Source organism: Callithrix jacchus, chromosome 6, assembly GCF_049354715.1.
Source record: "Callithrix jacchus isolate 240 chromosome 6, calJac240_pri, whole genome shotgun sequence".
Taxonomy (NCBI): Eukaryota; Metazoa; Chordata; class Mammalia; order Primates; family Cebidae; genus Callithrix; species Callithrix jacchus.
This window is the reverse complement of record NC_133507.1, coordinates 69,979,811-69,996,957: the sequence shown is the minus strand read 5'-3', so window position 1 is coordinate 69,996,957 and position 17,147 is coordinate 69,979,811. Positions and strand designations below refer to the sequence as shown.

Here is a 17,147-nt window from a genome sequence, read left to right as displayed (position 1 = left end):
AGATTGCTTATGTGTTAAGTGCCATATGTGACATGCCTAGCACAGTGGCTGGCTCATAGAGGAGTTAATCAGTGTTAGCTGCTGCCATCATCATCATCACCACTACCATGGACCATCACCATCACCATCACTGTTATTATTATTGTCTCATAATATTCTTGTTGCATAAAACTTGTATTTCACCTGTCATAGTCCTTACTCAGTGGTGTCTTAATTGCTTATTTGTCTTTATTTCCTACTAGACTTTAGTTCTGTGAAGACAATGGCTATGCTTTGTACCTTGTCACTGTTCTATCCCCCAGTGCCTCACGGACTCCTTGGACTGTTTATGAAATAGATACATGAATGCATTCTGTGAAGGAAGATGTCTAACTGGTCTTTTATGCCTTCCAATCTTACTGTTGCATTTGACATCTGTCTCAAGATGAATCTTCCTCATATCCTCCTTAGTTCACATGACCCTCCCTACTCAGAAACTTAAACAAATGCCCTGTTGTCTATCAAGAAGTATACAAATACCTTAACTTGGCATCAACCTAATTTCCTAATATTGTTATCAAGGACAGCACCAATAAAAACTTCATGATCTATATTCTGTTCTCCTTGCTGCCTTCCACTCCCACCTTATTTTATGCCACTTTCTCATACCATCCCTGCATGAGAAAGCCTCACCCTATCCCATCTGTAGAAACTCTATCCATCCTTAAAGTCCCAGTTCAAGTCCCACATCTTCCTGGACAATGGCCACGGGAATCACTTCCTCCTCTGAGTTTCATTAACCTTCCTCAGCCTACTAATTTAGAGCTTATTACTGTATAGTAATGAAGGAAGTTTTCTTAAATATGAATTTCATCCTCTCAAATGAAGTGTAAGTTAGGCTGCTGAGGGGCAGGCCATGGGTGGGCTTATCTCCTACTGCATCTAACATCATGCTCTACACGCAAAGGCGCTCCATGGATCTGTTATTTGACTGTGTATGATGATGGATTTATTTTTTTAAATATGCAGATTTTCCAGCATTGTACTGACCTTCACAGCAGCACAGTCTCTGATGTCATAATCCTGCTGAAACTCATTTGGCATGATAACAGTAGACACCTGAAAAGACAAGAGAGGCTTGAGAATTTAAGACTGATGTATAAATATTTGCAATTTAGATGTAATTTAGGCAGCCTTAATCACTCAAGTGTGTTCATATGCCACAGAAAGAAAACTTTTTCATCTCTTTTTTATATTGTGATGCTAAATCATGAGAGGACTTAGCAAATGTCATAATGTCATAAGTTTCCAAACAAAGGAAGCCACAGTTTCAGAAATGAAGGTTAATGGTATATTATTAAGTTGACTCCTGGAGTCATAGAGAAACAAGCTTGCAAAATATTTCTTTTTTTTTTTTTGCATGCGTTGAAATGTTCATTATTTGATTAACTAATCTCAGACATGCTCCAATTTGAATATAAACTCAAGGAGTTTTACATTTAGAAAGAATAAAAAATGAGGTGACACAATGATAATTTGGAGCACATATTGAATATCTGAGAATAATTTTGTTCCTATAAATGTTACGTTAAATACTTCCTTAGGATAATATAAACATGTGGAATAATAATAGGGAATTTCCTCCAATAAAGATACTTTTGGCCAGGTGTAGTGGCTCATGCCTGTAATCTCAGCACTTTGGAAGGCCACAATTGGCAGATGGCTTGAGCCCAGGAGTTTGAGACCAGCCTGTAGAGATGGTGAAACCCCATCTTTACAAAAAGTACAAAAATTAAATGGATGTGGTGGCATGTGCCTGTGGTTCCAGCTACTTGAGAGGCTGAGACATGAGGATCGATTGAACCCAGGAGGTTGAAGCTGCAGTGAGTCATAATGGCACCACTGCACTCTAGCATGGGTGACACAGTGAGACCCTGTCGTCCCCACCTTGTCTCCCTAAAAAGAGATATATTTTTTGCATAACTCTTACATCTTTAGATAATAAAAATATAAGCTTCTCACTATAGCAATGAAAATAAACAGTATAAAGAGACAGCTTTATATTGTTTTCAACAATCATTTGTGGCCAGGTGTGGTGGCTCACACCTGTAATCCCAGCACTTTGGGAGGCTGAGGTGGGTGGATTGCCTGAGCTGAGTTTGAGATCAGTCTGGGCAACATGGTGAAACCCATTTCTACAAAAAATACAAGAATTATCTGGGCATGATGGCATGCACCTGTGGTCCCAACTACTTCAGAGGCTGCGGTGGGAAGACTGCTTGAGCCTGGGAGGTGAAGATTGTAGTGAGTTGAGATTGCACCACAGCACTTCAACCTGGGTGACAGAATGAGACCCTATCTCAAAAAGAAAAAAATCATTCATACTACCCAAAGATGACTACTATATCTTCATTATTTTTGACTATATATAGAGAAACAATACATGTGGGTTTTTAAAAATAAGACTTGTAACTCGTTTTTCCCTTACTGCCTATCTGTGAGTCTATTTTCATTTCAATAAAGACACATAATTTTAATGGCTGTATGATATGTGGATATATTTATTTTTTAAATTGGCAGATAAAAGTATATGCATTTATCATATACAACATGATGTTTTGAAGTATATATACATTGTGGACTCATGAAATTTAGCTAACTAACAAATGTATTATCTCACATAGTTATCATTTTTGTGGTGGTAACACTTAACATCCACTTTTAGCATTTTTCAAGGATATAAAATATTATTAACTATAACCAACTTCTTGTATAATAGATGTCTTGAACTTCCTATCTAAATGAAACTTTGTAACCTTTGACCAACATCTCCCCAATCCCCCACCTCATCTGCCCCAGCTCCTGGAAACCACCTTTCTACTCTCTAGTTCCATGAGGTCCATTTTTTTTTTTTTAGATTCCACGTCTGAGTGATATCACATAGCATTTGTCTTTCTGTGCCTGGCTTCTTTCACTTAGCATAATGTCGTCTAGGGTCATCCATGTTGTCACAAATGGCAGGATTTCCTTCCCTTTTATGGTTGAGTAGTACTCCATTGTGTATATATACCACACTCACTTCATCTGTTCATCTGCTGATGGACACTTAGGTTGATTTCATATCTTGGCTACTGTGAATAGTGCTGCAGTCAACCCCGTGAGTCTCTTAAACATTCTGATTTCACTTCCTTTGAATATATAGCCAGTAGTAGGATTGTTGGATCATGTGGTTAGTTCTATTTTTAATTTTTTGAGAAACCTTCATACTGTTGTCAATAATGGTTGTACTAATTTACATTCCCACCAACAGTGTGCAAAGGTTCCCTTTTCTCTACATCCTCACCAACATGCATCATTTGTCTTTTTCATAATAATCATTCTGACAGGTGAGAGGTGATAACTTACTATGGTTTTAATTTTGTATTTCCCTGATGATTAGTGATGTTCAGCATTTTTCATATGACTGTTGGCCATTTTTATGTCTTCGCTGGGGAAATGTCTATTCAATCCTTGGACTGTTTTTCAATCGGGTTATTTGTTTTTTTGCTATTGATTTGTTTCAGTTCCTTATCTACAGTCATGCACTGCATAATGATCTTTCAGTCAACCACAGATGGCCTACCTGTATGTTTCTGCCTCCATATGCTTGTGTAGATAGTCTTCCTTGGAAGATCTATCCTTTTTCTTGGCCAATCTGAATACTGGCATTCAGATCATGGCTGAAAAGAAATGTTAGCCATCCCTTGAAGATGTGTTCCCATAAGATTATAATATATTTTTACTGTACCTTTTCTATGTTATCACTGTGCCACAATTGCCTATAGTATTCAGTATAGTAACATGCTCTACAGGTTTGTAGCCTAGGGGCAATATAGAGCCTAGATGTGTAGCCTATGTGTGTAGAAGGCTACACCATCTAGGTTTGTTGACATATGTTCTATGATGTTTGCACAAAAACATTACCTAATAATGCATTTCTCAGAATGTATCCCATTGTTAAGTGATGCATGACTGTATTTTGGATATTAGTCTTTTATCAGATGTATAATTTGCAAATATTTTCTCTTATTCTGTAGGTTGTCTCTTCACTCTGATTGTTTCCTTTATTGTGCAGAAGCATTTTAGTTTGATGTAATACACTTTTATCTATTTTGGCTTTTGTTGTCTGTGTTTTTAAGTTCATATCCAAAAAAATCATTGTCCAGACCAATGTCATGGAGCTTTCCCCCTATGTTTTTTCCTAGTAGTTCATAGTTTGGGGCCTTCCATTTAAGATTTTAATTCATTTGGAGTTGATTTTTGTATATGGTATGAGATAAGGGTTTAATCTCATGTTTCTGCATATGGAAATCCAGTTTTCCCACTACGATTTATAGAAGAGACTGTCCTTTTCCCATTGTGGTTCTTGGTATCTTTGTTGTAAACCAGTTGTCCATAAATAGGTGGATGTATGTTTGGGCTCTCCATTCTGTTCCATTGGTCTTTGTGTCTGTTTTTATGCTAGTACCATGCTGTTTTGCTCACTATAACTTTGTAGGGTATTTCTGAGGACAGGTCCAGCTTTATTCCTTTTGCTCAAGATTTCTTTGGCTATTCAGGGTCTTTTGTGGTTCCACATAAATTCTAGGAGAGGATGTATTGTTTAACAAACAAATAGTGCTTCCATTCTATCTAAAACAATGAAATTTTAACTTACAGGTGTATGATCACTCCATTGCCAGGATCCTTGTAAATCTGGGCTCCTTTTATTCAAACCAATCCACAGCCAGTGCTGGCCACTGCGTAAAAAGCAAGTGTTAAAAATATGAGGACAATGTTTGGCAAAAATATTTAGCACTTACATATCTAAAGTGCTTTAGATAAGTAAGTTTATTCAGAAGGACTTGTCACTAACTGAAAAGCATAGTTTCAAGCAACATAAAGAAATGAAACTAAGCCCTTAATATGCGGTAGCTACAGAAAAAGTACCATACTTTTAAAACAACATTTTAAGCTGTTTTCTTCATATGAAAGGCAAAAACTATTCTACTTTGAATTTTAAGAAGAAAAAAATGGAAATTATTCCAAGGCTTTTATTGTAGTGCTTGAATATTAGATGGTATTTTTAGATACAGTCAAAAGAAACAATGGCATTTCTGTAAAGTGTTTGTAACACTATCAAATATTATTCTTTAAAATGCAGAACAAACTATTTGGCTAAATTTTTATCAAACAATATTTGAAACATAGTTGACTTCCTACTGCCCACTAAGTTTAAAGTATTGTCTATGTGCCAAAGAAATATACCAGAGAAATATATTAAGAATCATATAAGTGATAGGAGAAAAGAAGATGGCGCTGTAGGAACAACTCAGGAATGCAGCTCTCAGTGAAGGTGCAGAGGGTGAGTCCAAGCCACACTTCCAGATGGATCTCTGTTGCCCACAGAATGGGGAAATTCCTAAGTGTGGGAGAAACACATGATGCCAGTGCAGCCCTTTCGGCTGGTGCGGCCATTTTGGCCGGCGCCACAATGCAGCGGCATGCTGTACAAAACGCACTGGTCTGGGTGCCCTGTTAAACCGGCAGTCTGAGATTTAGGAGGGCAGATAAGCATATCCATCTGATTAAATGGGACTTGGACAGTGAGCCAGACCAGGTAATTCCTGGGAAGCGACATTTGAGCCGGCGCAGTGGGTCGCTGCACAGGAAATCACACAGATCCCAGTGCCCTATCAGCAGGCGACTGAAACACCTGGGAGAGAGTCAACCATTCAACTTAAAAAAAAAAAAGAGAAAAAGGGCTCTGAGGCAGGGAGCCAGGTGATCAGGCTCAGCAGGTCCCACCCCCACAGGGACAAACAAAACAGCGATTCGAAACGCTCGGGGTTGAGAGTTTCACTGCGGGCACAGCTAAATCCAGGATGGTGCAGCTCGGTGGGGGAGGGGCGCCCGCCATTACCGAGGCATTCCACCCCTACTGAGGTACACTCCCATTGCTGATGCAGCCTGCTGTTGCCGAGGCAACCTGCCATAACAGAGAGACTCTGCCAACAGGGCAGAGCACATGACAGCAGGGCGGAGCCCACAGCAGTAGGGCGGAGCCTACGGCAACAGGATGGAGCCTCGGCAGGCAAATAGTGACTAGACTGCCTCCTAGCTGGGCAGGAGAGTGCAATGGATACTCACATAGAAAGCCCTAACTCCTCGAGACAGAGCATCTGAGGAAAAAAAAGGGGTTTTATAAGTTCTGCTGCAGCAGACTTAAACACACCTGCCTAACAGCCCTGAATGAACAATGGAGCTCATAGCTCAGCACTTGAGCTCCTATAAAGTACAGACCATCTCCTCAAGCAGCTCCCTGACCCCTGAATATCCGAAGAGTCACCTCAAAAAGTACTAATCAGACTGACATTTGGCAGGCATCATTCTGGGACAAAATTAGCAAAAGAAGAGACTGGTAGCATCCCTCACTGTTCCGCAGCTGCTACAGGTGTACACCAGACAACCAGGGCCTGGAATGGACCCCAGCAGTCATATAGCAGAGGGGCTAGACTGTTAGAAGGAAAACTAAGTAACAGAAATAATTCATCATCTACAATCTGGGCATCCATTCAGAGACCCAATCTAAAAGTCAGCAACTACTCAGATGACAGGTGCATAAATCCACAAAGATGGGAGGAAACCAGCGCAAAAAGGAGGAAAACACCCAAAACCAAAACACCTCGCCTCCTACAAAGGACCAAAACTCCTCACCAGCAAGGGAACAAAGCAGGATGGAGAATGAGTGTGATGAAATGATGGAATCAGACTTCAGCAGGTGGATAATGAGAAACTGCCATGAGCAAAAAAAACATGTTCTAAATCAATGCAAAGAAACGAAGAACCTTGAAAAAAGTTTCGAGGAAATGATAACAAGAATGGACAACTTAGAGAGGAATATGAATAAATTGAAGAGCTGAAAAACACGAGGACTTCGCGAAGCATGCACAAGTCTCAACAGCCGAATTGACCAAGCAGAAGAAAGAATATCGGAAGTCGAAGATCAACTCAATGAAATAAAATGAGAAACCAAGATTAGAGGAAAAAGCGTAAAAAGGAATGAACAAAGTCTCCAAGAAATGTGGGACTATGTTAACAGGCCTAACCTATGTTTGATAGGTGTACCAGAATGTGACGAAGAGAATGAATCCAAGCTGGAAAATACTCTTCAGAATATTATCCAGGAAAATTTCCCTAACCTAGAAAGGCACAACAATATTCAAGCCCAGGAAATACAGAGAACACAACAAAGATATTCCGCAAGAAGAGCAACCCCAAGGCACATAATCGTCAGATTCACCAGGGTTGAAATAAAGGAGGAAATACTAAGGGCAGCCAGAGAGAAACGTCGGGTCACCCACAAAGGGAAGCCCATCAGACTCACAGCAGATCTCTTGGCAGAAACCCTACCAGCAGAAGAGAGTGGGGGCCAATATTCAACATCCTTAAAGAAAAGAACTTTCAACCCAGAATTTCATATCCAGCCAAACTAAGCTTCATAAGTGAAGGAAAAATAAAATCCTTTGCAAACAAGTGAGTACTCAGAGATTTTGTCACCACCAGGCCTGCTTTACAAGAGCTCCTGAAAGAGGCACTACACATAGAAAGGAACAACCAGTACCAGCCATTCTAAAAACATACCAAATGCTAAAGAGCATCAACAATATGAAGAATCTGCATCAACTAACAGGCAAAACAGCCAGCTAGCATCAATGGCAGTATCAAATTCACACATAACAATATTAACCCTAAATGTAAATGGGCTAAATGCACCAATCCAAAGACACAGACTGGCAAAATGGATAAAAAACCAAAACCCATCAGTGTGCTGTATCCAGGAAACCCATCTCACATGCAAGGATACACAAAGGCTCAAAATAAAGGATGGAGGAAGATTTACCAAGCAAATAGAGAGCAAAAAAAAAGCAGGAGTAGCAATTCTCGTCTCTGATAAAATAGACTTTAAAGCAACAAAGATCAAAAGAGACAAAGAAGAACATTACATAATGGTAAAAGGATTGATACAACAAAAAGAGCTAATGATCCTAAATATATATGGACCCAATACAGGAGCACCCAGATATATAAGGCAAGTTCTTGACAACTTACAAAGAGACTTAGACTCCCACACAGTAATAGTGGGAGACTTTAACACTCCACTGTCAATATTAGACAGATCAACCAGACAGAAAATCAACAAGGATATCCAGGGCTTGAACTCAGACCTGGAACAAGCAAACCTGATAGACATTTACAGAACTCTCCATCCCAAATCCACAGAATATACATTCTTCTCAGCACCACATCACACCTACTCGAAAACTGACCACATAATTGGAAGTAAAGCACTGCTCAGCAAATGCAAAACAACTGAAATCATAACAAACAGTCTCTCAGACAATAGTGCAATCAAGTTAGAACTCAGAATTCAGAAACTAACTCAGAACCGCACAGCTTCATGGAAACTGAACAACTGGCTCCTGAATGTTGATTGATAAACAATGAAATGAAGGCAAAAATAAAGAAGTTCCTCGAAACCAACAAGAACGAAGACACAACATACCAGAATCTCTGGGACACATTTAAAGCAGTCTCCAGAGGAAAATATATAGCAATAAGTGCCCACATGAGAAGAGTGGAGAGATCCAAAATTGACACCATATCGTCAAAATTCAAAGAGCTAGAGGAGCAAGATCAAAAAAACTCAAAACCTAGCAGAAGACAAGAAACAACTAAGATCAGAGCAGACCTGAAGGTGATAGAGACACAAAAAACCCTTAAAAAAATCAATAAATCCAAGAGCTGGTTTTTTGAAATGATCAACAAAATAAGACAGAATACTAGCCAGACTGATAAAAAAGAAAAGGGAGAACAACCAAATAGATGCAATAAAAAACGATAAAAGGGAAATCACCACAGATTCCACAGAAATTCAAACCATCATCAGAGAATATTACAAACAACTCTATGCACATAAAATAGTAAACCTGGAAGAAATGGGTAAATTCCTGGACACCTGTGTCCTCCCAAGCCTAAAGCAGGAGGAAACCGAAACTATGACTCGACCAATAACAAGGTCTGAAGTCCAGACAGCAATTAAGAGCCTACCACACACAAAAAAGCCCAGGTCCAGATGGGTTCACAGCCGAATTCTACCAGACACACAAAGAAGAGCTGATACCATTCCTTCTGAAACTATTCCAAATAATCCAAAAAGAGAAAATCCTTCACAAATCATTTTATGAGACCAACATCATCCTGATACCAAAACCAGGCAGAGACCCAACAAGAAAAGAAAACTTTGGGAAAATATCCATGATAAACATAGATGCAAAAATCTTCAATAAAATATTGGCAAGCCAATTGCAACAGCACATCAAAAAACTTATCCATCATGATCTAGTAGGATTCATCCCGGGGATGCAAGGCTGGTTCAACATATGCAAGTCTATAAACGTAATTCACCACATAAACAGAACCAAAAACAAAAGCCACATCATTATCTCAATTGACGCAGAGAAGGCCTTTGATATAATTCAACAGCCCTTTATGCTAAAAACCCTCAATAAACTCGGTATTGATGGAACTTATCTCAAAGTAATAAAAGCTACTTACGACAAACCAACAGCCAATAACATATTGAATGGGCAAAAACTGGAAGCATTCCCTTTGAAATCCAGCACCAGACCAGGATGCCCTCTCTCACCACTCCTATTCAATATAGTACTGGAAGTTCTAGCCAGAGCAATCAGGCAAGAAAAAGAAATAAAGGGTATTCAAATAGGAAAGGTGGAAACCAAATTGTCTCTATTTGCAGACGACATGATAGTATACCTAGAAGACCCCATTGCCTCAGCCCAAAAACTCCTGAAACTGATAAGCAACTTCAGCAAAGTCTCAGGATATAAAATCAATGTGCAAAAATCATGAGCATTCCTATACACCAATAACAGACTTAAAGAAAGCCAAATCAAGAACGAACTGCCATTCACAATTGCTACAAAAAGAACAAAATACCTAGGAATACAACTTACAAGGAACGTAAGGGACCTCTTAAAGGAAAACTACAAACCACTGCTCAACGAAATAAGAGAGGACACAAACAAACGGAGAAACATTCCATGTTCATGGTTAGGAAGAATCAATATCGTGAAAATGGCTATACTGCCCAAAGTAATATACAGAATCAATGCTATCCCCATCAAGCTACCATTGACTTTCTTCACAGAACTGGAAAAATCCACCATGAACTTCATATGGAACCAAAAGAGAGCCCGCATAGCCAAGTCAATTCTAAGCAAAAAGAGCACAGCGGGAGGCATCACACTACCGGACTTCAAACTATACTACAAGGCTACAGTAATCAAAACAGCACGGTACTGGTACCAAAACAGAGATACAGACCAATGGAAGAGAACACAGGCATCAGAGGCAACACAACATATCTACAACCATACAATCTTTGATAAACCTGACAAAAACAAGCAACGGGGAAAGGATTCCCTGTTTAATAAATGGTGTTGGGAAAACTGGCTAGCCATGTGCAGAAAGCAGAAACTGGACCCCTTCCTGACACCTTACACTGAAATTAACTCCAGATGGATTAAAGACTTAAACATAAGACCTGGCACCATAAAAACCCTAGAAGAAAATCTAGGCAAAACCATTCAGGACATAGGAGAAGGCAAGGACTTCATGACCAAAACACCAAAAGCATTGGCAACAAAAGCCAAAATAGGCAAATGGGACCTAATGAAACTTCACAGCTTCTGCATGGCAAAAGAAACAGTCACTAGAGTGAATCAGCAACAACAGAACGGGAAAAAATTTTTGCAGTTTACCCATCTGACAAAGGGCTGATATCCAGAATTTACAAAGAACTCAAACAGATTTACAGGAAAAAAACAAACAAGCCCATTCAAAAATGGGCAAAGGATATGAACAGACACTTTACAAAAGAAGACATACATGAGGCCAACAAACATGAAAAAATGCTCATCATCACTGGTCATTAGAGATGCAAATCAAAACCACATTGAGATACAATCTCATGCCAGTTAGAATGGCGATCATTTAAAAGTCTGGAGACAACAGATGCTGGAGAGGATGTGGAGAAATAGGAACACTTTTACACTGCTGGTGGGAGTGTAAATTAGTTCAACCATTGTGCAAGACAGTGTGGCCATTCCTCAAGGCCTTAGAGATAGTAATTCCATTTGACCCAGCAATCCCATTACTGGGTATATATCCAAAGGACTATAAATTGCTCTACTATAAGGACACATGCACACGAATGTTCATTGCAGCACTGTTTACAATAGCAAAGAGCTGGAACCAACCCAAATGCCCATCGATGATAGACTGGACTGGGATAATGTGGCACATATACACCATGGAATATTATGCAGCAATCAAAAATGATGAGTTCGTGTCCTTTGTAGGGACATGGATGAATCTGGAGAACATCATCCTCAGCAAACTGACACAAGAACAGAAAATGAAATATCGCATATTCTCACTGATAGGCGGGTGAGGAAAAATGAGAACACATGGACACAGGGAAGGGCGTACTACACACTGGGGTCTATTGGGGGGAATGAGGAGGGACAGTGGGCGGGGGAGATGGGGAGGGATAGCCTGGGGAGAAATGCCAAATGTGGGTGAACGGGAGGAAGGCAGCAAAACACACTGCCATGTGTGTACCTATGCAACTATCTTGCATGTTCTGCACATGTACCCCAAAACCTAAAATGCAATAAAAATGACCAAGTAATAAAAAAAAGAATCATATAAGTGATTATACTCATCACTTATATTTATTATACTTTTATGTAAAAGGTACTGAGCTAGGTGCAATGAGGACACAGAGAAGTATAAGACCTAATATCTACCCTCAAATGTAATATAAAGTAGAGAGATAAGATATATTATGAACAAAAAAGGAAAGACGAATTATGAAAGCTATCAAATGCATTGTATACATTTTAGGTTATACAAAAGTTCAGAGAAAGGAGAAGTCACTGTGGACCGCAGAAAATGAAGAAAGACTTTGTGAGGTTGGTAGGACAAAAGCTATTCTTCAAGGGATGGCTAACATTTCTGTCTAGCCGTGATCTGAATGCCAGTATTCAGACTGGCCAAGAGGAAGAAGGGTAGGCCTTCCAAGGAAGATGATCTACACAAGCATATAGAGGCAGGAACACACATGTAAGTAATTCTTTCCCCTCCAATACATTTATGCTCTAGCCAGGAATAAATATCCAGCATAAGTAGACATGATATAAGAATAGAAATTTTTCTCTGCCTCTAACTCCATTTGAAAATATTTCCTAAAATTTATTATACTTTTAGGCAACCAATAATATTCCATATAATCAACCTTTTGTTGCCACATGTTACGTATGATCAGTACATCTGCATGTATACATATATATAAATGTAATATGCCTGTAAGCATAATGCAGAATATATTTTAGAGAAGGGGTAGATTCCAAATCGAGAAACAATCCATACTCTCAAGTTCTGCAGAATATATTGAACATATAACTATAAGTCTACAGAGAAATATAATAAGTGAATTTTAATAAAATATACTAGTGAATCCAAGGCTTAAAGCAAAGAATTTTAAACTCATTTCTTATTTTTAATAAATAATTGTTTTTCTTTGTTTCTTACCTTTGTTCAACATTCCTTCATATTTTAACCTAAAGGCTTTTGACTTAATGCAATGGAATATGAATGAGGACCATCCTCTTTTGGTTTTTATTATTATACTGTTTTCTTTCATAGAGAAAGATCCACCAGTTTGTGGATTTAAGATATATCCAGTGGAGACAATAAAGTCCAGTTTAAATTCAGTAACTACAAGAGGAATTTACAGTTTATGCCTTTAGCTCATCAAATCTTTCTTATAGGCTTCCATCATACTGCCTGAGTTCTGGATTTCTAAACCACAGGGTCTAGACAATTGCCATATACAGCACAATTAAAGCCAGACAGCTAAAATAAAGAGGCAGTTAAGTTTTCCTGCTCATACTTACTTGGGGGGAATAACTCCATTTCTCCCAAATCTTAGCATGTTATATATTTGGGCCTGGGGTATTCGTGTAGAATTTTGTGTTTCCCTAAAGTAAACATTAGCAATTTTATCTTCTTTACACAATCCACAATACAACCAGGAAGATGATCAAAGATCATTTGTTACCTGCATTGCAGAGGCTCCCACTGGTGGCCTTTTTAGAGGTTTGTCCTCAACTTTCTAAGCTCCTCAAGCCCCTATCCAGTCTTCTCTCAGCTAATAGCTCCCCTTCCTTCAACTGAGAAATGTCTCTGTTTTCAAGCCCATTTCTGGCTCCTTTACTGCACCTCAGAGGACAGTTTTCCAGAGAAAAGAGTTTGCTTGATTGTCCAAAATTTCTAATCTCTACTACTTTCTGAAACTGAGTTTCATTTCAACACAGAAAATTTATAGATTTCAGCTTTATTTTAAAGAATTCACTAGCATGTCATAAATACAGAAAATAATAGCTACTTGTGTGTGTGTGTGTATATATATATATAGATATTTGTATGTGTGTATGGGATTAGAAGTGGAAAATATTTCCTCAATTGTAACTAATTCCTGGTTTCATAGTTTAGCTGCAGGCAGACAAAAGGAAGAAGAAATTGGATATCACATTAATCACTGCACACTTCCGATGTTGACTTTTTGCCCTCACGGAAAATGTGAGGGCAAAAAAATTGCACCTGATCATAACTGGGTAATCAAGTCAACTGAGATTCCCTTTTTCTCTTTATAAATTCCTGCTGCTCCAAGCACTAAGTGTATGGTTTTAAAACTATTAGGTTAAAAAGAGATTGCATAAAAGTTAATATGTGTAATTGTGTTACAATTCCTATTCTCAATCAAATTTCCTGCTGCATCTGGTTGCTGAGGAAAACAGTATCTCAGCTATAACCCCCAATAAATACTATTTGATGAGGGTGCTTATTCTGCAAAGCCTTAGATTTATGTCTAAATCCATTCATGCTACATCACAGGAGGTAGTGTACACAGCAGCAATGGCATTGCAAACAAGGCTTTCTTCTCTAATCCTATGGCTATTTTTGCCCTACAGTGGCTTTCCCTGTTGGGCTGCCATTAAGAGTTGCAAAGATCTTAGAGCCTTAATGATTTGGTGCACCACAAATCCTTTTCATTGAAATACAAATAGAGATGTGGAACGTAGATTGTGAGAGGTACAGCATAATCTGACTTAACTCCTTGGCATGCAATACACAATTTGGGCAATGAATATCTTGCAGAGAAAGGTCAATTCCGCAATAAAGAGCCAAGGGATTCAAGGAGTAAGCTTTAGAATTATTTTATAATATAAATGGGTTTGGTTCTTTCTTTCCTTTAAGCTATGGTTACAATTTTGGTTTTAGAATATGGTCAGTAAGCACAGCACAGGCAAATGATTTCTTTATTATGGAGAAGTTATTAAGCAAACAGCATAGTCTGCTTACTATGGCATTGTGTTAGCTGCTAGGATCAGAGTACAAACAAAATACAGTTCCTATGAATGAAGGGATTATGGAGATTTGTTTTTTCTCTGTGCTGTTCTGTTTTCTAAATTCTATGATCATTACTTCTATGATTAGAAAAATTTAAACATAGTATATTCTACAGAAAATAGGATTTGTAAAAGCTATATGTGCAGAGATGTAAGTAAATGGAAAGGGTTTACACTAAATGTTTACTATGTTTATAATCAGGAGCTAGGATTTGAGGTGATTGCTTCATTAACTGTTTTCATATTTGCCAAATTTTATATAATGAACTTGTATTAATTTTTTTTTTTTTTAGGAAGGAAGGGATGAAGGAAGGAAGGAAGGAAGGAAGGGAGGAAGTGGGGAGGGAGGGAGGGAGGGAGGGAACGGAAGGAAGGAAATCAAGCAATGAGAGAGACATTGCCGACCTGGATCTAGAGGTTTACAAGTTGATTTCTTTTTCTTTGAGAGAAGGAAAGAAAAAAAATAATAAGTAAAGGAGAGGAAGAAAGAGGAAGAGAAAGAGGGAGAGTAAATGGAAATATTGCTTTATTTTGAAAAAAATTGGGTATTAATGATGGCCAATCAATGTTTCATTTAAGCTTATGGGTAGGTGTGATGTGGTATAGACAAGAATGTATATTTTGTGTATTTGAAGTGGAGAGCTCTATAAATATTTATTAAGTTTACTTGTTCTGGATCTGAGTTCGAGTCCTTGATATCCTTATTAATTTTCTGTCTCATTGAGTCTAAGTCTTTATGTATCTGGGTGTTAGGACCATTAGCTCTTGTTGTTGCATTGATCCTTTTACCACTATATCTTTGTTGCTTTAAAATCTATTTTATCCGATAAGAGAATTGCAACTCCTGCTTTTTATTTATTTATTATTTATTTTTGCTCTCCATTTGGTTGGTAAATCTTTCTCCATCCCTTTGTGTATCCTTGCATGTGAAACAGGTCTGGATGTAACATGCCATTGGGTTTTAGTTGTGTCTTTTGATTGGGGGATTTAGTCAATTTAAATTTAGGGTTACTGCCTTTTGATGTTGACTGGCTGTTTGATCCATTCGTTGGTGTAAATTCTTCTTTATGTTGGTGCTCTTTACTTTTTGGTATATTTTTAGAAAGGCTAATACTGGTTGTTTCTTTCTGTGTGTAATGCTTCTTTCAGAAGCTCTTGTAAAGCAGGCCTGGTGGTAATAAAATCTCTGAGTACTTGCTTGTTCATAAAAGATTTTATTTTTCCTTCAGTTGTGAAGCTTAGTTTGGCTGGATATGAAATTCTGGGCTGAAGGTTCTGTTCTTTGAGGATGTTGAATATTGGCCCCCACTCTCTTCTGGCTTGTAGAGTTTCTGCTGAGAGATCTGCTGTAAGTCTGATGGGCTTGCCTTTGTGGGTAACCTGACCTTTCTCTCTGGCTGCCCTTAGTATTTTCTCCTTTGTTTCAACCCTGGTGAATCTAAAGATTATGTGCCTCGGGGTTGCTCTTCTTGAGGAATATCTTTGTGGTGTTCTCTGTATTACCTGGGGTTGAATGTTGACCTGCTTTGCTAGTTTAGGAAAATTTTCCTGAATAATATCCTGAAGGGTATTTTCCAGTTTGGATTCATTCTCTCCATCACATTCAGGTACACCTATCAAACATAAATTTGGTCTTTTCACATAGTCCCACATTTCTTGGAGACTTTGCTCCTTCCTTTTTATCCTTTTTTCTCTCATCTTTTCTTCACGTTTTATTTCATTAAGTTGGACTTTGACCTCTGATATCCCTTCTTCTGCTTGAACAATTCGAGTGTTTAAACCTGTGCATACTTCTCGGAGTTCCTGTATTGTATTCTTCAGTTCCATTAATTCACTCATACTCCTCTCTAAGTTGTCTATTCTCAATAGGATTTCATCAAACCTTTTTTCAAAGTTCCTAGTTTCTTTACGTTGGGCTACAACATGGTCTTTTAACTCACTGAAGTTTGTTGTTATTCATTCCTTGAAGAGTGATTCTGTCATCAGGATGCGCTCATTCTCCATCAAGCCTTGTTCCATTGTTGATGTGGAACTGTGATCATCTTTAGAGGGAGAGGCGTTCTGACTTTGAGTATTCTCAGCTTTTTTATGCTGGTTTCTTCCCGTCATTGTAAATTTATCCTCCTGTCATCTTTGAAATTACCAACTTTCAGATTAGGTCTCTTGAGTGGATGTCCAGGTTGTTAGTTCCCAGGGCCAGAGCAGCGGCGTTAAAACTGATGGTGCTTTTCTGCCCAGGATTCTCCTGTCTGGCTTCCTTCTTGTGTCCATAGTAGGTGACTCTGCCTTCCCGGGGCTCCAAACCTCGGTCAGAAGGGGAACTGGTCCTGTTTACTCTGCGCCGAGCGCTGCCGCGCCGAGGTGGCATCGCAGCCACTGTGCCGGGCTCTGGTGTCCTGCTGGGGACCTGTGCGGGTCCTCCAAACCTGTTTACTCTGCTCAGAGAGCTGCCGCGCCGAGGTGCCGTTGGAACCGCTGCGCCGGCCACGAGAGTCGCGCTGGCCACCCCTGTGTTTCCCCCACTGGGGGATCTTCTGCTCCATGAGTGACCAGAATATGTCTGAAAGTGTGGCATCCTCTAGTTCTCCGTGC

General features: G+C 39.0%; 1 protein-coding gene across 2 annotated transcripts in view; it reads right to left on the bottom strand.

Moving 5' to 3' along the window:
- Nucleotides 1–17,147, bottom strand: part of LOC100402350 (CD302 antigen) — a 171,046-nt gene that overhangs the window by 108,537 nt on the left and 45,362 nt on the right. For both annotated transcript variants that reach the window (XM_002749408.7, XM_008998828.5), the window contains exons 14-15: nucleotides 4,676–4,757; nucleotides 1,030–1,098 (exon numbers count right to left, since the gene is read on the bottom strand). In XM_002749408.7, the coding sequence (XP_002749454.3) occupies nucleotides 1,030–1,098; nucleotides 4,676–4,757 (151 nt within the window). The remainder of the gene's footprint in view (nucleotides 1–1,029; nucleotides 1,099–4,675; nucleotides 4,758–17,147) is intronic.